The sequence below is a fragment of the Microtus ochrogaster genome, chromosome 18 (assembly GCF_000317375.1).
Source record: "Microtus ochrogaster isolate Prairie Vole_2 chromosome 18, MicOch1.0, whole genome shotgun sequence".
NCBI lineage: Eukaryota > Metazoa > Chordata > Mammalia > Rodentia > Cricetidae > Microtus > Microtus ochrogaster.
The window spans coordinates 55138977-55156225 of record NC_022020.1 but is presented as its reverse complement, the minus strand read 5'-3'; the positions used below and the strand labels follow the sequence as shown (position 1 = coordinate 55156225).

At 41.2% G+C, this 17249-nt stretch overlaps 1 protein-coding gene across 2 annotated transcripts in view; it reads left to right on the top strand.

The window, feature by feature from the left end:
• The window catches only part of Rab27b (RAB27B, member RAS oncogene family), a 147301-nt gene that overhangs the window by 116530 nt on the left and 13522 nt on the right, over positions 1–17249 (top strand). For both annotated transcript variants that reach the window (XM_005356243.2, XM_026783487.1), the window contains 2 exons: positions 9719–9890; positions 11379–11464. In XM_005356243.2, the coding sequence (XP_005356300.1) occupies positions 9738–9890; positions 11379–11464 (239 nt within the window). In that variant the 5' untranslated portion in view covers positions 9719–9737. The remainder of the gene's footprint in view (positions 1–9718; positions 9891–11378; positions 11465–17249) is intronic.

Here is a 17249-nt window from a genome sequence, read left to right as displayed (position 1 = left end):
CAGATCTGTGAGCCACTAAATTGGGAAGCCCGTTTTCTGGCCTGTGACTGATGGGGAGGCTGTAATACAGCCTACTGCTTCTACAGTGATTAACCCTCTCACACGTCACTAGCAAATTTCAGTGTTAAAGGAAATAAATAGGATAGATCCTTTGTAGATTCCTAAGGAATTTACTCTTTTATAATTTTTTTTGTCTCTACCAAAAGTCTGAGCTTAAGGAACCCAGTAAAGTGTTGTTTGTTTTTTTAAAAAAACTCTTAACTCTTTGGGGGCCAGTGACCCAGCTCCCAAATTAATCACAGAGTCTTGTTGCTTATAAATGCCTGGCCTCAGCTTGGCTTGTTTCTTGCTAACTCTGCTTAAATTATCCTGTCTATCTTTTGCCTTTGGCTTTTACCTTTCTGTATTCCTGAGTATCTTTTCTTTATTTCTTACTCCGTGGCTTTGCTGTGTAGCTGGGTGGCTGGTACCTGATATTTTCCTCTTTTGGTCTTTCTTTTACTCCTAGATTTTCGCTCTGCATATTTCTCCTCCTATTTATTCTCTCTGCCTTCCAGCCCCACCTATCCTTTCTTCTGCTTAGCTATTGGCTGTTCAGCTCTTTATTAGACCAATAGGGTGTTTTAGACAGGCACAGTAAACACAGTTTCACAGAGTTAAACAACTGTAACATAAAGTAATGTAACACATCCTTGCATCATTAAATAAATGTTCCACAGCATAAACAAATGTAACACACCTTAGAATAATATTCCACAACAATAAAGTTTTTTTTTCTTCTCTCTTAAAAGATGTCTTCTTTAGAATAAATAAGTCATGCAGCCCACTTACCAGGCAAGCAAAAAAGACTTCCAGGTCCAATATTTTAAATGTTTCAAAAGTCCTGGAAGCTTAGTTTGTTAAATTGAGTTTATGTGATATCTTCTGTACATATTTTTGAATGAGTGATTATAATGTTCCAGGAGCTGGCTCTCATGTTCCATGGGAAAAAAGCTTACGCTATCTGAGAGTAACTCTGGGTCCCTGGGCATCACGTCAAGGGCATGGCAACAATAGTTTTCATCAGAAGAAGTCAGCAGTCATTGCTTGTGTGCCAAGATTGGAGGGCCACAATCAAGTAGAGGAAACTGCTTTAAACCATAACAGGATCAAGTTGGATAAACAGACTCCTTTTGTTCCCCCGTGGTTGTGGGTTTTCTATACTGACTGGGTCGCATTAAGAAGCCATGGGTTTTCAACTGCTCGAAGGAATCATAGGGTTTTGACTTTTTCTGTCATTTCATCACATGGCTCAAGGTGAACCACACTGGGGAGGAAAGATGGTTCGATCTTAGCTGCTGCCCTGTCCTGCCCTGGCAGAGTATTAATCTCTAAGTCCCAGAGTCAGCTCACAGAGGTTTGAATCATAACAGAGAGGCTTGGATGTTTAGATCTGAACTCCCTGGAGGATACTAACGAGCAGATTCATGAGGACACACACATTCACTCTGAATCGTGCTGGTTGCTTTCCAGTGTTACTTGATCACAGTGTGATAGGAACCCATCATCTGCCTCAGACCCTCAGTGTCCTGATTCCTGCATGTATTTGCACACAGGACTGATCATGAAGTTCCTGCTAAGTAAAAAACTTTTTTTATAAATAAAAAACCATTTGTTTGTGATAATCATATAAAGAGTGTACATTATGCAGGCCATTTGCCTTGGTTATGGGGTGTGAATTTTTCTTTGAATATGCATGAAAATTACTAGCAAGTTATTGCATTAAGCAAAAATCCGTAAATTTAGCTAGGTCAAAAATTACTTGAAAAATAAAATAATATTTACCCTATTGGACTTCTAATAAGTGGTATTATTGAGATATAGTAACAGAGTAAACCTTTGGAAGCATTTATTTAAGTGACTTTAGAATATTTATGAAGTTATTCTGATGTCACTCTCTAAACCCACGAATTGTCTCTGAAGTCCATATTCAATAACCATAACTCACAGTTTTTCCTTTCCCTGGCTCCTGTTAAACTGTCTCTATGACGTTATCTTTTCAGAGTCTTTTATACAAACAGAATTGTAAGCTATGTGTCCTTTTGCTTCTTGCTTCTTTTCAAGTTTTCTGTGTGATAATGGCATGTATACACACCTCATTTCTTTTTCTGAACAAATAATCTTCCATCATGGACATACCACATTTTATGTACACTCTCCTGAGGAGAGGCACTATTAGGAGGTGTGGCCTTGTTGGAGTAACTATGGTCTTGTTGGAGAAAGTGTGTTCCTAGGGGTGGGCTTTGAGGTTTCAGATCCTCAAGCCAGGCCAAGTGTCTCAACTGATGTAGACTCTCAGATGCCTCAACTGCACCATGTCTGCCTGTACGCTGCCATGTTTTCCACCATGATGGCAATAGACCAAACCTCTGAACTGTAAGCCAGCTCCAATAAAATGCTCTCCTTGATCAAAGTTGCCATGATCACGGTGTCACTTCACAGCCGTAGAAACCTAACCAAGACAGTAAGAGTATATAATTTCAAAATATGTCCTTTCTATTGCTGTGATGAACACCATATCGAAAAGCAGCTTGGGAAGGAAAGGGCTAATTTTATCTTACACTTCCAAGTAACGTCTATCAAGTAGGGAAGTCAGGGCAGGAGATGGAGGTGGGAACCTGGAAGCAGGAACTTATACAGAGACCATGGAGGAACACTGCTTATACAGAGACCATGGAGGAACACTGCTTGCTGGCTTGTTCTCCATGGCTTGCTCACCTTGTGTTCTCATACCATCTAGGACCATCTGACCAGGGATAATATCGCCCAGAGTGGCTTGGGCCATCCAATATTAATCACTAGCCAAGAAAGTGCTCCACAGATGTGCCTGCAGTCTGAGAGAGAGAGAGAGAGAGAGACAGAGACAGAGAGAGAGAGACAGAGACAGAGACAGAGACAGAGACAGAGAAACTTCATCAAAGTTTTCTCTTTTTGAATAACTGTAGTCTGGTTTGTTTTAAATTGACATCTTACCAACACAATGCTATAAAACTAAACCAAAATAGAGAAACTATGCAGAAAAAGTAATTTGATAGAGTAAAAAACAATGATTTGCAAATGAGCTTAGTATCTACAAATAAGCATGATACGTTAATATAAGTATATATGCTTGTTTAGTCTCTCCGTTGGAATTTCTAGCCTTTACCGAAAGTATAGACCAAGTTGCAGATCTCAGTGAATTATTAGTTTATTATATTATAGCCCTTGATCTCAGATAAAAATAAAAATACACCCATTTACTTTTTTTTTCAAATAGACAAATTTGCTCCTGTTTAGAGTAAGTCAATGTCACTTAAGTTGACAGAGATGTATATTTAAGTTTGAACCTTTGATATAAGCTCATGTTCATTAATCCTAAGTAGTTTTTAAGCTGAAATGAAAATGAATTGTGATAAACCTTTCTAACATTAAAATAATGCTATAAAATCCACTAAATAAAAGGTATCTTTTACAAGGGACTTCTCCCTCAAAACATATTTCTGTTCCATTAGTTCATAGGCTAGATACCAGTTGTTCCGGCCATCCATAATTTGACATTCTGGAAATTAATTTTTCAAGATCAATTGGTATCCCTTTTTAGCTATCATTCTGGAAGCGAAGCACAGTCTATGAGAGTTTCACAGTTCAACATAGCCCCACACAGCCAATCAAATACGGGGCAGGGAAGAAAGATTAAATGACTGTCAATCCTCGACAGCCTTATTTGAAATGATCTACCCTGAGTGTAAACAGTATTATGCTGCCTTTATTTGTTTCCTGTTTCAAAATTCCCAAAGCACCTTGAGAATATTCAATATACTCTGAAAAATAGAGTGTTCTTTATGAATTGAATAAGTTCAAGTCGCAAGGTCACAGCTTGTTAAAGCCTTCTTGAGATTGTTATTTGGTAGACTGGCCAGAAATTTTACCCATAAGTATACGAGTAAACCCCCTGATTCTAGTCACTATAAGCCCCCAGTAGAAACGCAAGGAGTACTTTCTCGGCACCGTGCAAACAAGAGGTGCCAGCGAGTATGTGTTAGATGTTTCCTCGGAACTATGCAAACGAGAGATACAGCGAATGTGCTTTAGATGAATAAATAAATGCTCCCCCGAAGGAGTCCTTTTCGCCGACCCCCACCTTATTTTAAGTCTACTTGCTAGGTTCTGGGTGAACACAAATCATATCTTTAAAACATGCAGGACTTTGAAGCTTTGTCTTCCAAGGATCTCAAAATAGTTCTTTTAAGATTAAATATTCAATCTGGGGAAGAATTATCATCAGGGCTGCTTCCTCCTAGAGTGGGTGGGAACAAATACAGAGAGACACCGCTGGATAACATGTAAAGGGTGAGAGACCTTAGGACACTCAGTCCTGAATGGGGTGTATCCATCAAACCGCTCCCCTAAGGTCTCAGGAAAACCTACAGAAAAGGAGACAAGATTTTAAGAGCTAAAGGGAATTTTAGATTGTTTTTTATTTTTAAGTGAAGACTGTGTGTGTATGTATGTATGTGTGTGTAAGCAATACAAAATGGACTCAGCAGGCTGTATATATGTATGTGTATAAATATGTGTACATGCATAAATAATTTATCTGTAATAGTTTTGTTTTACATAAATGTGTATGCATACATTTATATATAATAGTAATAAAATAAGATGTTATCAATTTCAGAGACAGTTTGAGACATGCAAAGAGTTAGATAAAGTAGAGGGGGGAGAAATGGTATAAATACAGTATTCATATGTGAAATTCTCAAAAAAGAAAGGAAGGAAAGGATGAATGAAATTAGGGTGAACAAGACCAGTGGACACTAGGGGTAGAGACAAGAGATTGGGGGCAGCATCAGACAGGCTGTTCCAGGAGTAAAAATCATGGCCCTGGCCCCTCCGAGGAGGAATATCCACCCCTACACAAGCATAGAATCTCTACCTTCTCTCTGCCCAACCGTTTCCATTTCTTTGAGCTTTTTCTCTTAAAACTCAAACTTGATGTTTATTTTTTTATCAATTAAATGCAAAAGTTTTTTTTTCTTTAGAGATAGAATGTTCCCCGTTTTTTGCTTAGTTTTGAGATTCTAATTTAATTTCTCTGCTTTCCTTAAAATTCAGGCCTCACTGGGCCAAGTGGCACACGCCTTTAATCCCAGCACTCAGGAGGCAGAGGCAGGTGGGTCTCTCTCTGTGAGTTTGAGGCCAGCCTGGTCTACAGAGCAATTTCCAGGACAGGCCCCAAGCTATAGAGAAACCCTGTTTTGAAAAACAAAAACAAACAAATTCATGGTCTCCTTTTCGTAGTTTTTTATTGAATTCATATATGCATATATCTCTAATTATAGCTCACTGAATCCGTATGTATTACTTGAATGTATGTCTTCAAAATTGTTTAGACTGGCATTTGGTATACTCTTCCCTATCTAAAGGGGACCACCTCTCTTGCTCCCAACTTTACTCAATGGCCTATGGTTCTTTGTGTAAGGTTGAAGTCTCATGGACTTTCCTAATTTGACCTGTTGATTGGTGTCATCCTTGTTCAGCTCACATTTGGGCTTCCATATTGGTGAGACTTTGTGGGTGTGGCTTCTGATGTTAACACGAGACACAATCTCATATCAAATCCCCTGATTGCCCCCCACACCCCACAATGTTCCCTGAACCTTGGATACAGGAGTGTTTTGGAGATGTATCCAATGGGATTGGGCTCCACAACTCTATATTTCTATTTTTTTTTAATAGTGGTCTGTCTGTTGGAAAGATGTTTTCTTGACTTGGGGTGGAGACTATCTTATTCTGTTTCTAATTGTAACAAATGAGGGAAAGTCTTGTGGGCGTTTGGCTCAGTTGACGATCAGTGGTCTGTCCTGCAAGTCCAGCGTGCTCTCTGGTGTGACTTCCCATCTGAACACTGAGGTCCCGGCGATTATATGCATTTATTGCATTTATTGCTGACTTTCAGACTCTGCAGAAGCCCGGAGAGTGATGTATTTAGATCTTTACCTCCGCTTCCTGCCCCTTGCTGTCCCATGAAGGGCTCTGAGCACAGCGCCCCATCTTCTGTATCTCTCTGTATCTGTATCTCCTGGCTCTATGGCATAGCTGGGACACTGTGATAAATACCAAGAAGCAGACATGATCTGGAAAACATTACAGTCTTCTGGCTTTTTGTCCTTTTCAGACCAGTACAACCAAGAAATGACAAGATTCCCAGTCTTAGTACAGGAAAATAAACAATGTTGTTAAAACATGTCAGCTTTTTGATCCTTTCCAGATAAATTTCTATCCCATTTCTTGGAAAAGGCGATCTTACCAAGACTTTTCTGTTCTTTGTGCTGCTGTGTTTAACTGACAGGGAAAGATCATCTACATCAGTCATTTTAGGACGCAGAAAATAATGTGGTAATAAAAAGAGATGTGAATCAAACACATCTTCGAGGTACAGATAAAGAAAATGTACAAATAAATTTAAATGAGAGGGACAGAATATTAATATTTTTAAGAGAAACTTTAAAATAAGCCTTCTAATTCTTAATTCAATAGATGAAAGAGCACCTCGGGAGCACGAAGTAAATGCTGTCACAGTGCCAGGCTTTTAGTTATTATTGTGTATGGTGTTTGTGTCAAATGCCATAGCGTATTCAGCACTCTTTATTTATAGAGAGTAGAGGCGATGGGGTCCAGAGCGAAACTCTTCCCTGGTAGCCGATACTGCTCAGTCGAGATTAGATCTTGGTTGGAGGCAGCCCTGGTATTGCCCAAGGCTGCATGTATACAATGAAGAGAGGATACCCTGGCTACCAGTCAGGGACACATGCTGTGTCATGTAGTTGGCAAGTGGTTAAGAGCTTCGTAGTATAGATGGGAAGTAAACTCCCACGCAGGGGTTCTCTGGTTCTCACCCAGTCTGGGTCCTTGCTGTGCTGTAAGACTGTTTGGTAGTTATCTTTCTCCAAGACCCACTGAATCCCATAGCTCATAAAGGCTACTGGTTTGAATTACAAGCACAATGATGATTCCACTTATTTATGAATTGTGTTTTAGTCTGGAACTTTATGTTGTAATTTTCTTGTTTGGGTTCTTGTGGTTTGATTTTAAATTAATTTTGTTTTTTAGAGACAGGGTGTTTTATATCCCAGGCTAGCCTCAAACTTACTACACTGCCCAAAATGGTCTTGAGCGTTCATCTTTCCGACCCTAGCTTCCCAGTGCTGGTATTACAAGCATGTACAATTACAGCCAATGTTATGCAGGGCTTGAGAAGGAGCCCACTCATATCACGCAAGCCTCTGACTAATTGAGCTGCATCCCCAGATCCCCTTGCATTCAGTCTCGCCTTTTAAGCTTTGTCAGACGCTAGATTGTGAAGTTTTTTTTTTCTTTTTGAGCTTCATCTTCGTGCTCAACACTCATATGCTGATGGATTTCACTAGATTTGTTTTGAGATTTAGTCTCTCTTGTGACTATCAACAATAAGGGGAAATAATATTGAAAACGAATTAAAATTTAGATCATGCTGATAAACCTTTTTAACTCCACCCTTTTCATTTTTTTCAGAGAACCAAGGTACCTTCCAACTTTACTTTCTATTCAGGCAGTCGGTAGCTCCAGTTTTGCCCCTCTATGGCTTAGACCTAGAAAAGACTGTGGCAGTCCTCAGTTTTATCTTAGAATAAATGTAAATCTTTCTTTTTCCAAAAAAAAAAAAAAATGAAGAGGCTGGTAGTAAAATGATACTTACAGAGAAGATAGAGAGATGGTAATGGGGGCCTCCAGTTGGGAGCACCATTCTGCCTGGGCACCAGCTTGACTCAAAGACTAAGAAGAGCAGCAGGTTCAACCACAAAGCTCTGATTTAGAGCCATCAAGTTGATGCATTGATAGGCATAGGCAGTCACTTACAGAAGGTATCTCCAAGGGAAGCCCGGTGTCTGTGGATATCTGTGCCCTTTCATTGAGGATGGCAAGCTGCTGATGGGTGCACTTGCTTCCTAAGCCATGATCAGATTTTGTCTAGATAGTTTAAAAAGAAAGCAAAGCCTTTACGGTCAGAAGACTCGGCAACTTCTACTCAGGGATGAAGGCAAATTACTAGGGAGGAATATTTGAGGACAACAATATGAATTATCCCATCTCAAAAAGGGTTCCTTAGTGAAAGAAGCACATGCCCATAATCAATTTAGCCCTATTTAGCAAAAACAATATAGTTCAAATTTAAGGAATTAGTTATATTTAAAAAGATGCAACTTTCCAAAGCAGTTTAATAACTGTTAATTATTCGATAAGTAGCTCATTTTCTTCATCAGCTGTTTTACCCAAGGACATAAAGTTTTTTTTATCTTGCACTACTACTTAAAATGGCAAAATAAAAGCATTTTGAATTGCGATTATAGACACATAAACTGTGTGCATCCTCTTCTATTCGCTTGCTAAATGGTGTTGTGGATGGAACCCAGCTTCTCACGCATGCATGCATCTGTGTGACATGCAGTGAGCTATGCCTCTGTCCCCTTCCTTATTTTGTAACATGATCAGGTGAAGTTGCCCAGGAGAAAATAAAGCCGCGATCCTCCTGCCTCAAGCCTCCCAAACAACTGGGATTGTAGGCCTATATCACCAGGCCATTTTTAGATTTTCGGAAATTATGAGAATGTTTTAGCTCATCTAATAGGCTGTTTTTGAAATGCAATTTTGATCATTGCAGAATAGGCAGTCTTAAAGACTACAGTGGCTCCTGGGTCTTCATAAATAGGAAAATCTTCTTCTTACATAAGAGAACAACGTTTTCCCTATTAGCAACGTCTTCTGAGGCCTCCCTCTTTGTTGTAGGATAGAACAAACATTCCTGTGGCCTATGAGTCAGAAGTTTGTAGCAAAATCTCAAATCATTGTGGGAACTTCACAACAATAGAGGATAGTGTCATTCAGATGAATGCGCCCTCACCTTGGAATAAGCCCTGCAGAAGCATTTGCATTTAGCTTAGGGCTAGTTCAAGCCACAGTCAGCACAGCTTCAGGGGTGGAGGGATCTGTGTTCTGGAAGAAAGGATGGGTGATATCGCTCACCCAGGCAGGAGGCATAGTATGGGAATCGCTGAAACCCCACCTCCTTCTTGAGGTCTGGAAACTGGCGCTGTACAACTCTATGTAGACTCTCAGAGAACCGAGGCTTCCTTGTTTGGGCGGATTTCACATCAGTGTCTTCAGGGGCATCATGCTAGTTGTTCAATTCTTAAGATCAAAAATGAATATTGTGTATGGATAAAATAGACAGCATCTCCTTTATTCTTAGATGCAAGCCACTCCAGCTTCTTCATTCTGTGTACAGTGGCGGTCACTTTCTACCTGTGCTGCTTCATTTCCCAGCGGAGTTTCTGTTCTTGCGTCTCCCCATTTTCTGTAGCACCGCACCTCTAATCCTCCCGAGTCTTGGTTTTGAAAACAAACGTCCTTGACTTTTAAACTTCCAGTACTGTGGTGCCAATGTCTATTTTGCAAATGCCTAATGTTATGAGCCATGAGGTGAACCTGACAAATGGGAGGTGTGTCCTCACAGCTAAAGCTGCTTTGACTAGGTTATTTCAGGGTTTGGGCACAATAGAGGCATGTGGTATAAATGTCATTAATTAAGTGAACGTTGTATTCTGATAGCCAACGAGGAAATCAATTTTTGCTGTATCGTATTTGCTCTTCTCCTGTGCAGGCCTGCCAAGACCATCACTATGACTGATGGAGATTATGATTATCTGATTAAACTCCTGGCCCTTGGAGACTCAGGAGTAGGGAAGACCACGTTTCTTTACAGATACACAGACAATAAATTCAATCCCAAATTCATCACTACGGTGGGAATAGATTTTCGGGAAAAACGTGTGGTAAGTTTTTAACCATACTCTTAACCTTACTACCCATGCTCTTGTGTCAAATAAGAATTGATGAAATTGTGTTCGTTGCACTTCAAAGTGTCTGGTTTTTTTTAATCACATGAAACTCATAACTGCAGAATATTATTTATGACATTTTCAACCACCAGTAACATTTTGATAGGAAAATATTGAGTGACACTATCTGTCTTCAAAAGCACACAAGGCAACTAAAATAAATGTGTTGTTGAATTTGTGGATGATGTGTTTTATATGAGTTCCTAAGGACGCTTTCACATTTTGATGTATTAAAAGTACCAGAAGGATTAATTCATTGGGCTGAAGTAAATTTCTTAGAAAGTTGAAGGATTCATTCCCTTACTCCTAACAAAGAGGTTAAAACGTATGATTGGCAAATAGCTGGAACATGAGATTTGTAAGTTCTTGCTGCATTTTTATTTATGTGTAGCCTCAGCCATCAATCACTGGCTCGTTGGGAACAGAATGTGAGACCCATCCATGCTATTTTCCATGAGGAGGGAGCTTGAGTGCAAATCACAACAGCACTTCCGTCTCCCATGCTAGACACTAATGACAGGAAGGAGGATATCGTGACACGGGAGGCATGCAGCATAGGCACAGAAGCGTAGCCAGATTTCCTGCCACCCATGGTAGTCCTGACTGCCAAGATCACTTGTGCCTTCCAGTTGATGTCACAAATCCCCACGGGAAATGCTTGGTGGAGAGCCACTGCCTGAAAAGTTGAATCGCGTCCTCTCCCTCAACTGAGAGCCAATAGACTCTGGGCAGGATTCCTCTGACTTCTTTCAGCAATGCCTACCGACCTAGGTAGAAATCTTGTAAAAAAAACTGTGCCTGTAGAACACTTTCTCTAAATCATGAACATTTTCTGCAAAGGCCCTCCAAGGAAGAGGCTGAAAGGCTGAGGCTGAAGTGTCCCAACTGACCCCGCTGAGAAACTCTGTGCACACTTACTACTTAAGTCATTTTGAAAGGCACTTCTATGCTAAAAGAGAGGCAGGGACTTGGCAAACAAATTTTGATTAAAATGATTTTTCCATTTGTAATTTCATTTGTATATTACAACTAATTTCATAGTATATTACAACTGTAAAATAGAAAAGGATTATGGTCTCAATTTGCCAATATAAAAAAATTAGACTCAGACGTTTAAATGAAAAGTTGATTGTTTGAACCTACGGCTTTCTTCCTAATCTGATGTCTGCTGCCTCCATGAGGGAATGACAGAAGGTGTCTAATTTAAGTTTGCAGTATGCTTACGCTGTGTTGAAAATCATACTGTACTTGACATTTGAAAGTGAGATCTATGTGATACTTGGGGGAAAATAAAGCAAGTGTTTATTCTGCACTATGAACTTTGATTATAGTAATCAACAAAAACATTCTGAGCGAACCCAAAGAACTGCAGTGTTGACAAATTCCAAAGCAATATTAACGTGGGAGGATTGTGTTTTTCAGGTTTACAACACACAGGGAGCAGATGGATCTTCAGGGAAAGCGTTTAAGGTGCACCTGCAGCTTTGGGACACTGCTGGACAAGAGCGGTAACGGGAATTCCTTTATTTCTAGCTCCCAATAACTTAGAAAGCATTGAAAAGTGAATGATGTATATGAACCTCAAAAATAAATGCTATCCAGCTTTTCTACCAATTTTAAAATAGATAGCTATGCTCAGTGTGTGGTTCATGCCTACATCCTAGTACCCAGGAGTCTGAGACAGGAGGATTGTGGCAAGTTTGCAGCCAGTCAGGGTTACAAAATGAGAGCAACTTTGTCTCAACCCAAACAAACAAAACAAAATGATGAATGGAGATTTGTAAAAAGAAATGAAAGTCCATGATTTCTAGTTCACTCTGCTCCCTAGAACTGTAGAGCTAGTGCAGATCTGAACAGTCAATCAGAAGTGGGCAAATCTGCCTTCATACTTCCTAGTGGGGAGAAATCTCTCCAGATTTACCCCAGTAAAGATGGGGAATTAGCACGGCCTCAAGAGCTGATCACAGAGTTGAAGAAAAGGTGTGTCGTCCTCCCTGTCTTTGTGCCCCCCCCCCGATTCTTTGTTACACGCTTGGTGACTGCCTTTTCTCACTCAAAGTTGGCTTGCACCATTGCCTGATAGCTAGAATATTTTTTTAGTTGAGCTCTCTGCATGCTGTGTATGATGTGCGTGCATTTTTCAGATGTATTATGTATAGTGTGTGCATATACATGTATGTATACATGCCCATGTGTGCGACAGTGGCATGCATGGCCATGATATTTAGGTGAAAATCAGAGAACAGCCATGGGTGTCGGAGTGTACCATGTAGGGTCTCATGCCAGGCCAGCCGGCCCATGAGTTTCTTGGGATCCTCCTGTTCCTGCTTCCCATCTCATGGCAGGAGCACCCAGATGACAGAGGCACACTGCTGTGTCTGGTTTTGAGAGGGTTCAGGGGATCCAGAACGATCTGCTTGGGCTTAGAGCACACCAACCACTGAGCTATGGCTTCAGTCTTAGAACCTTTAACTTCTTTCCCACCCTCCCAACGCTCTCCTTTCACCAGCCTTGGTCCAATTCTGCCTTCCCAGGGAAACCAACCAACCCCAGTTTCTTTTGAACTCCAGAGGCTCCTATACGCTGCCACTAAAACGCTACCAAACGAATCTACGCCACCGTTCAGTGAGATACATTTTCTAGTATTCTTAAACTGCTCTCTATTGAATCACTTGTGGCCATCTTATCCCAGCCAAGCTGTGAGCTTCCTCGTCTCGCAGCATCCTCTCCGCTGTCAAAGGCATGATAACAAACAGTATAGAGAAGCCTCGGTCGCTCGGAGCTCACAGTGGCATTCCATTATTCAATGAAAACATGTCTCTTCGGGACCCAATTTCCAAGTGTTAAAGACCCAAATCTAATAAAAAAATCCTCTACTATCAGATTGAATAAAAAAGTGGCAAGGGAGTGACAGCAGAGATATGTGGAAGACATCCTGCCCCCAATTCCCCATCATATGTCTTACAATGCTGATGCATGGTAAACACCCATATTTTTGAAATGCTTCCAAAATGTTCTCGCTTTCAGTGAGTGTAAACGCCAGGAGAGGTGCCGGGCCCTCTCGGTTAGCTTTTTTGACTGTGAATTCCATTTACACACACCCTTCAACACTGCTGGTTCTTCTGAAGGCGTTCCTCGTGAGAGTCTCCTTTCACGTGTCAGATTTGTTGTCAAAAAGATGTATGTTTTATAGAGCAGTGCAATTCGTCTTGGAGGAAGCAATACGAGAAAAAAAATGCGGATCCCCATATGTCCATGCACACGACATGTCAGGCCCACATGATGGCCGGCGTCTCTCATCTCTCCCTTTAATCCAGCTGTGCTGGGAAGGAATGGGATGAACTGCTTTAGTAACTCTTGGCTTATTCATCCCTGGAGACTTTTGCATGCTGTGGATAGAAGGTGTAGCTAAGCAACAAGATAATGCCTTGGGGCTTCTGGCACTATAATTCGGGTAAGGGTAATGGTAATTGATAAAAGTCGCTGGTGGGAAAGCAGAAAAATACATAACCCATTGTGCACATAGAGGGTCCAACCCTTGTGCCCCCTCAAGGGCTAAAGAACAACAAGGTGCCTGGTTCTGGGATCTGTTGCTTTTTGTATGATCTTAGCTTTGCCCACCTGAGTCACCTAGCAGGATGAGATGGGGAGGGGAAGGAGTCTGTGTACCTGGATGCAGGCGTGTTTCTTCCAGGGAGTAGAAGAAAGGGTAGCAGAGGATGAGATGAATGGTCCAGGATGTCAGCCTGCTCCCAACAACAGCGTCCTTTCTGTGCTGCCACTCAGAGAAGAGAAATTTGCTTCAGTCTGATGACCACACAAAGCATGCCTGTTAACTACTTCATTGTTTGCTGTGGGCAATGAGGAAAACAACACACAGGCTTGTCCCCCAGACACACAGACACACACACACACACACACACACGCGCGCACACACACACACACAGAAGTGATCACTTTTCTCAGCCACATAAGTACAATGATCAAGAAACAGTTTTGTGGACACAGCTTTTCAGCAGAGAGAACTACTACAGAATGTCTGTGATCTCTAAGAACTCCCAGGCAAAGGCAGAGACAGAACTCGATGGAAAAAAAAAGCAAGTAATGGTTTGGGGTTTTGTAATCTACACCGCTGTGTTATAGAAATGCCATGCAAAAGAAATGGTTAATTTAGCCCCTCCCCCAAGCTTCAAAAAATTGTTCTCTTTTATTTAGAATCTGCAAGAATAGTGAATCTTTTACTGCTCGCTATCTCTTTCTTATTTTCTTAATATCGACATGCACTTCGTAAGTGAATAGCATGTTCTGGGCACTGAAAACAGGCTGTATTCTGAACTGGAAACCCAGCACCTTTTCCCTGGGAGCTTACACATTAGTGTAGGCATTGGACAAACAATCAATCTCCGCAGCATGGCCCCAGGACAACTGTCAGAAGACAGTAGGTGGTAAGCGAGCCCTGCAGGAAGAGGCTGTTCCCAGAAGGCTCCCGGAGGAAGCGGGGTTTCCACTGGTGCGTTTGTTTACACTCATACACAATGCATGAGGGAAGGTAATCCAAGCTAAAGGACAGGCAGAGAAAGAGGAAAGACTAACGGTGGCAACCCACAGAACAACCAGCTTGTGAAAGAGCCCAGGGGGGGACAGTGAACTTTCTCAGAACTAAAAGAAGATTAGCGTACCTGTGGGTAGTAGGCAAGAGATGAAGTCTAGTGATGGGTGGTGATGATCCTGCTAAGTCTTGATGGTTTTAGTGGGGTGTTTTGGTATTATCCTTTATATATGTGTGTGTGTGTGTGTGTGTGTGTGTGTGTGTGTGTGTGTGTGTGTGTGTGTTGAAATGCAGTTTCTTTGTGTAACTCTCTTGGCAGTCCTGGCACTTACTTTGTAGACCAGGCTGGCCTTGAACTCACTGAGATCCTCCTGCCTCAGCCTCCCAAGTGCTGGTGTTATCCTAAGAGTCAAGTGTAATCATGAAAACGTGGTTAGATCAAGAATCACAAAATCAACAGGAAGAAATGAGGGCTCCCCAAAAATGGACATGGGAAAGTTACTAAGACGGTAACTGAGCGTGAGCGTTGATGGGTAGTAAGAGATAGCATAAGGAGACACGTCAGTGGAGAAGATGGTGTCCATGGTGATGCATAGACAGTGAGTAAGGAAAGAGGGAAGGGACTGTGCCCCAAGAGGATGAAAATGCCCTGGCCAGAAACAGAAGGCAGAAAGGACAGCATTTGAGCTTGGGATGTGTGATTTCAGAAATGCCTGAGTTTTGTCCATGTGGAAAAATCTCTAAAGCACGAATTCAAATGACAGCAAAAAGCTATCTATATGTCTTGGGTTGCTCAGCATAGAGGCTGCAGCTAAGCCACGGGACTACATGACAGTGTGTGTGCATAAAATGGGAAGGGTTCAGAACAGAACGCTGAGAAAACCAACATGAAATATTTAGGAAGGAGACTAAAATGAGAGACCAAAAACTTTAGGAAGCCACCGAGGAGAGCAAATTTCATACTTCTCTTTTCTCTCTTTCAAAGCTATGTGTGTTTCGGAAATTCTGTGGTTAACGTCAACCCTTCCCTGGTCCCTGCATGCCTTCTCCAGTTCTGCCTAGTGCTGATGTCATTGTGGGTCTCAACCTGCCTTGAATTTAACTGAAGAAGTCAGGGCAGACACAAGGGAGGAGTCAGGGGATGCATTTTAGCCTTTGTATAATAGTTGCTTTACCGCCTCCACCGGAAATGAATATTCTCATTCTAGGCTGGAGGAGCGGGAGGACCTCCCGCAACATCTTCCCACTTCCTGAGTGTCTCCTTTGTCCTTCTTTTAGTCCCCCAATAATCTTCTTCTTCCTCATGATTCACGCACTCACCTGTGAAAGAGTCTCACCCCAAAGGGTGTGGTAAAAAAGAGTACATCAACCCTTCTATTTCTGAGCCGTGGCTTTCTTTGCTTGCTCACGGAAGTTCTCATTGTCAGCCTAATGATGTGCCTGCTTTTCTTTTGTGCACAGGCAAGAAAATTAAAAAAAAATCTAGCATGATTAATAAAACCCCAAAGACACATATTGGGGTTCAACCTGAAGGTCAGAAAAGCAAAACAGCCAGCCACTGGCTCATAACTCTACCTCAGTCTGAAATGGCGATCCTGTCTTCAGAAATCTCAGAATGAGACTGTCTGAGAGCTATCTCATTGCATCTTATATTCCTCTCTAGGTTTGGGATTATAGGCATACACCACTACTGCCTGGTTTCTATGGCAAACTAGTGTGACTACTGGGATCAAAGGTGTATGTCACCACGCCTGGTCTATAAGGCTGACCAGTGGGGCTGTTTTACTCTCTGATCTTCATGCAAGCTTTTTTTTTTAATTAAAATACAAATGAAATATTACTGCATTTCCTCTTTTGTCTAAAATAAAAAAGAAGGCTATAACTAATATAAGAAAAATATATACAATATATAGGCAATAAATACATCAGTAATATCTAGTCCATTTGCATCTGACAAATTCAGAGAAAATACTCTATATTTTTATAACTCAGTCAGGAGAGCATGAAACTCTTAATCTCAGGGTCGTAGGTTCAAGACCCACATTGGGCACCAATTGTAGATGAAAGTTTCTGCCCCTCCTGGTCCTATGGCTGGCTATTCAGTCCCAAAGGAAAACACAGAGGCTTATATTAATTACAAACTTTTTGGCCTATTAGCTCAGGCTTATTATTAACTAAGTCTTAATTGTCTATGTTTAGCCACATGACTTGGAACTTTTTCTCAGAAAGGCATTCTTATCTTGCTTCCTCTGCATCTGGCTGGTGATTGCATCCCTGTCTTTCTTCTTCTCAGAATTCTCTTAGTGTGGTTGGCCCACCTAGACTTCCTGCCTGATTACTGGCCAATCAGCATTTTATTAAACCAATATGAGTGATAAATCTTTACAGTGTACAAAAGCATTATCTCACACCAGTGTCCCTTTTTTTCTTTTCCAAACAAAACCTTGAATCTAATTTTCTTTGTTTAACTTTTTCCTGACCATTGTCCATAACATCTATAACCTATTTTTGCGGAATATAGGTGTAGTTTTCTAGGCTATTTTCTGTTGATTGTGGGTGCTGGTAATCTTATGTGGATGCAAAGAAAGTTTAAGATTGTGGTCAAATCCTGGAGTATTCTGTGAGGCTGGATCATGTCAGCTAACAGCCTTGAAACTGTTCTGAATGCAGAACTCAGAAGAAACTGAAATAGAGGTGCTCTGAAACATTGGATCATATGGGCTATTCATTCCCATTGGAGATTT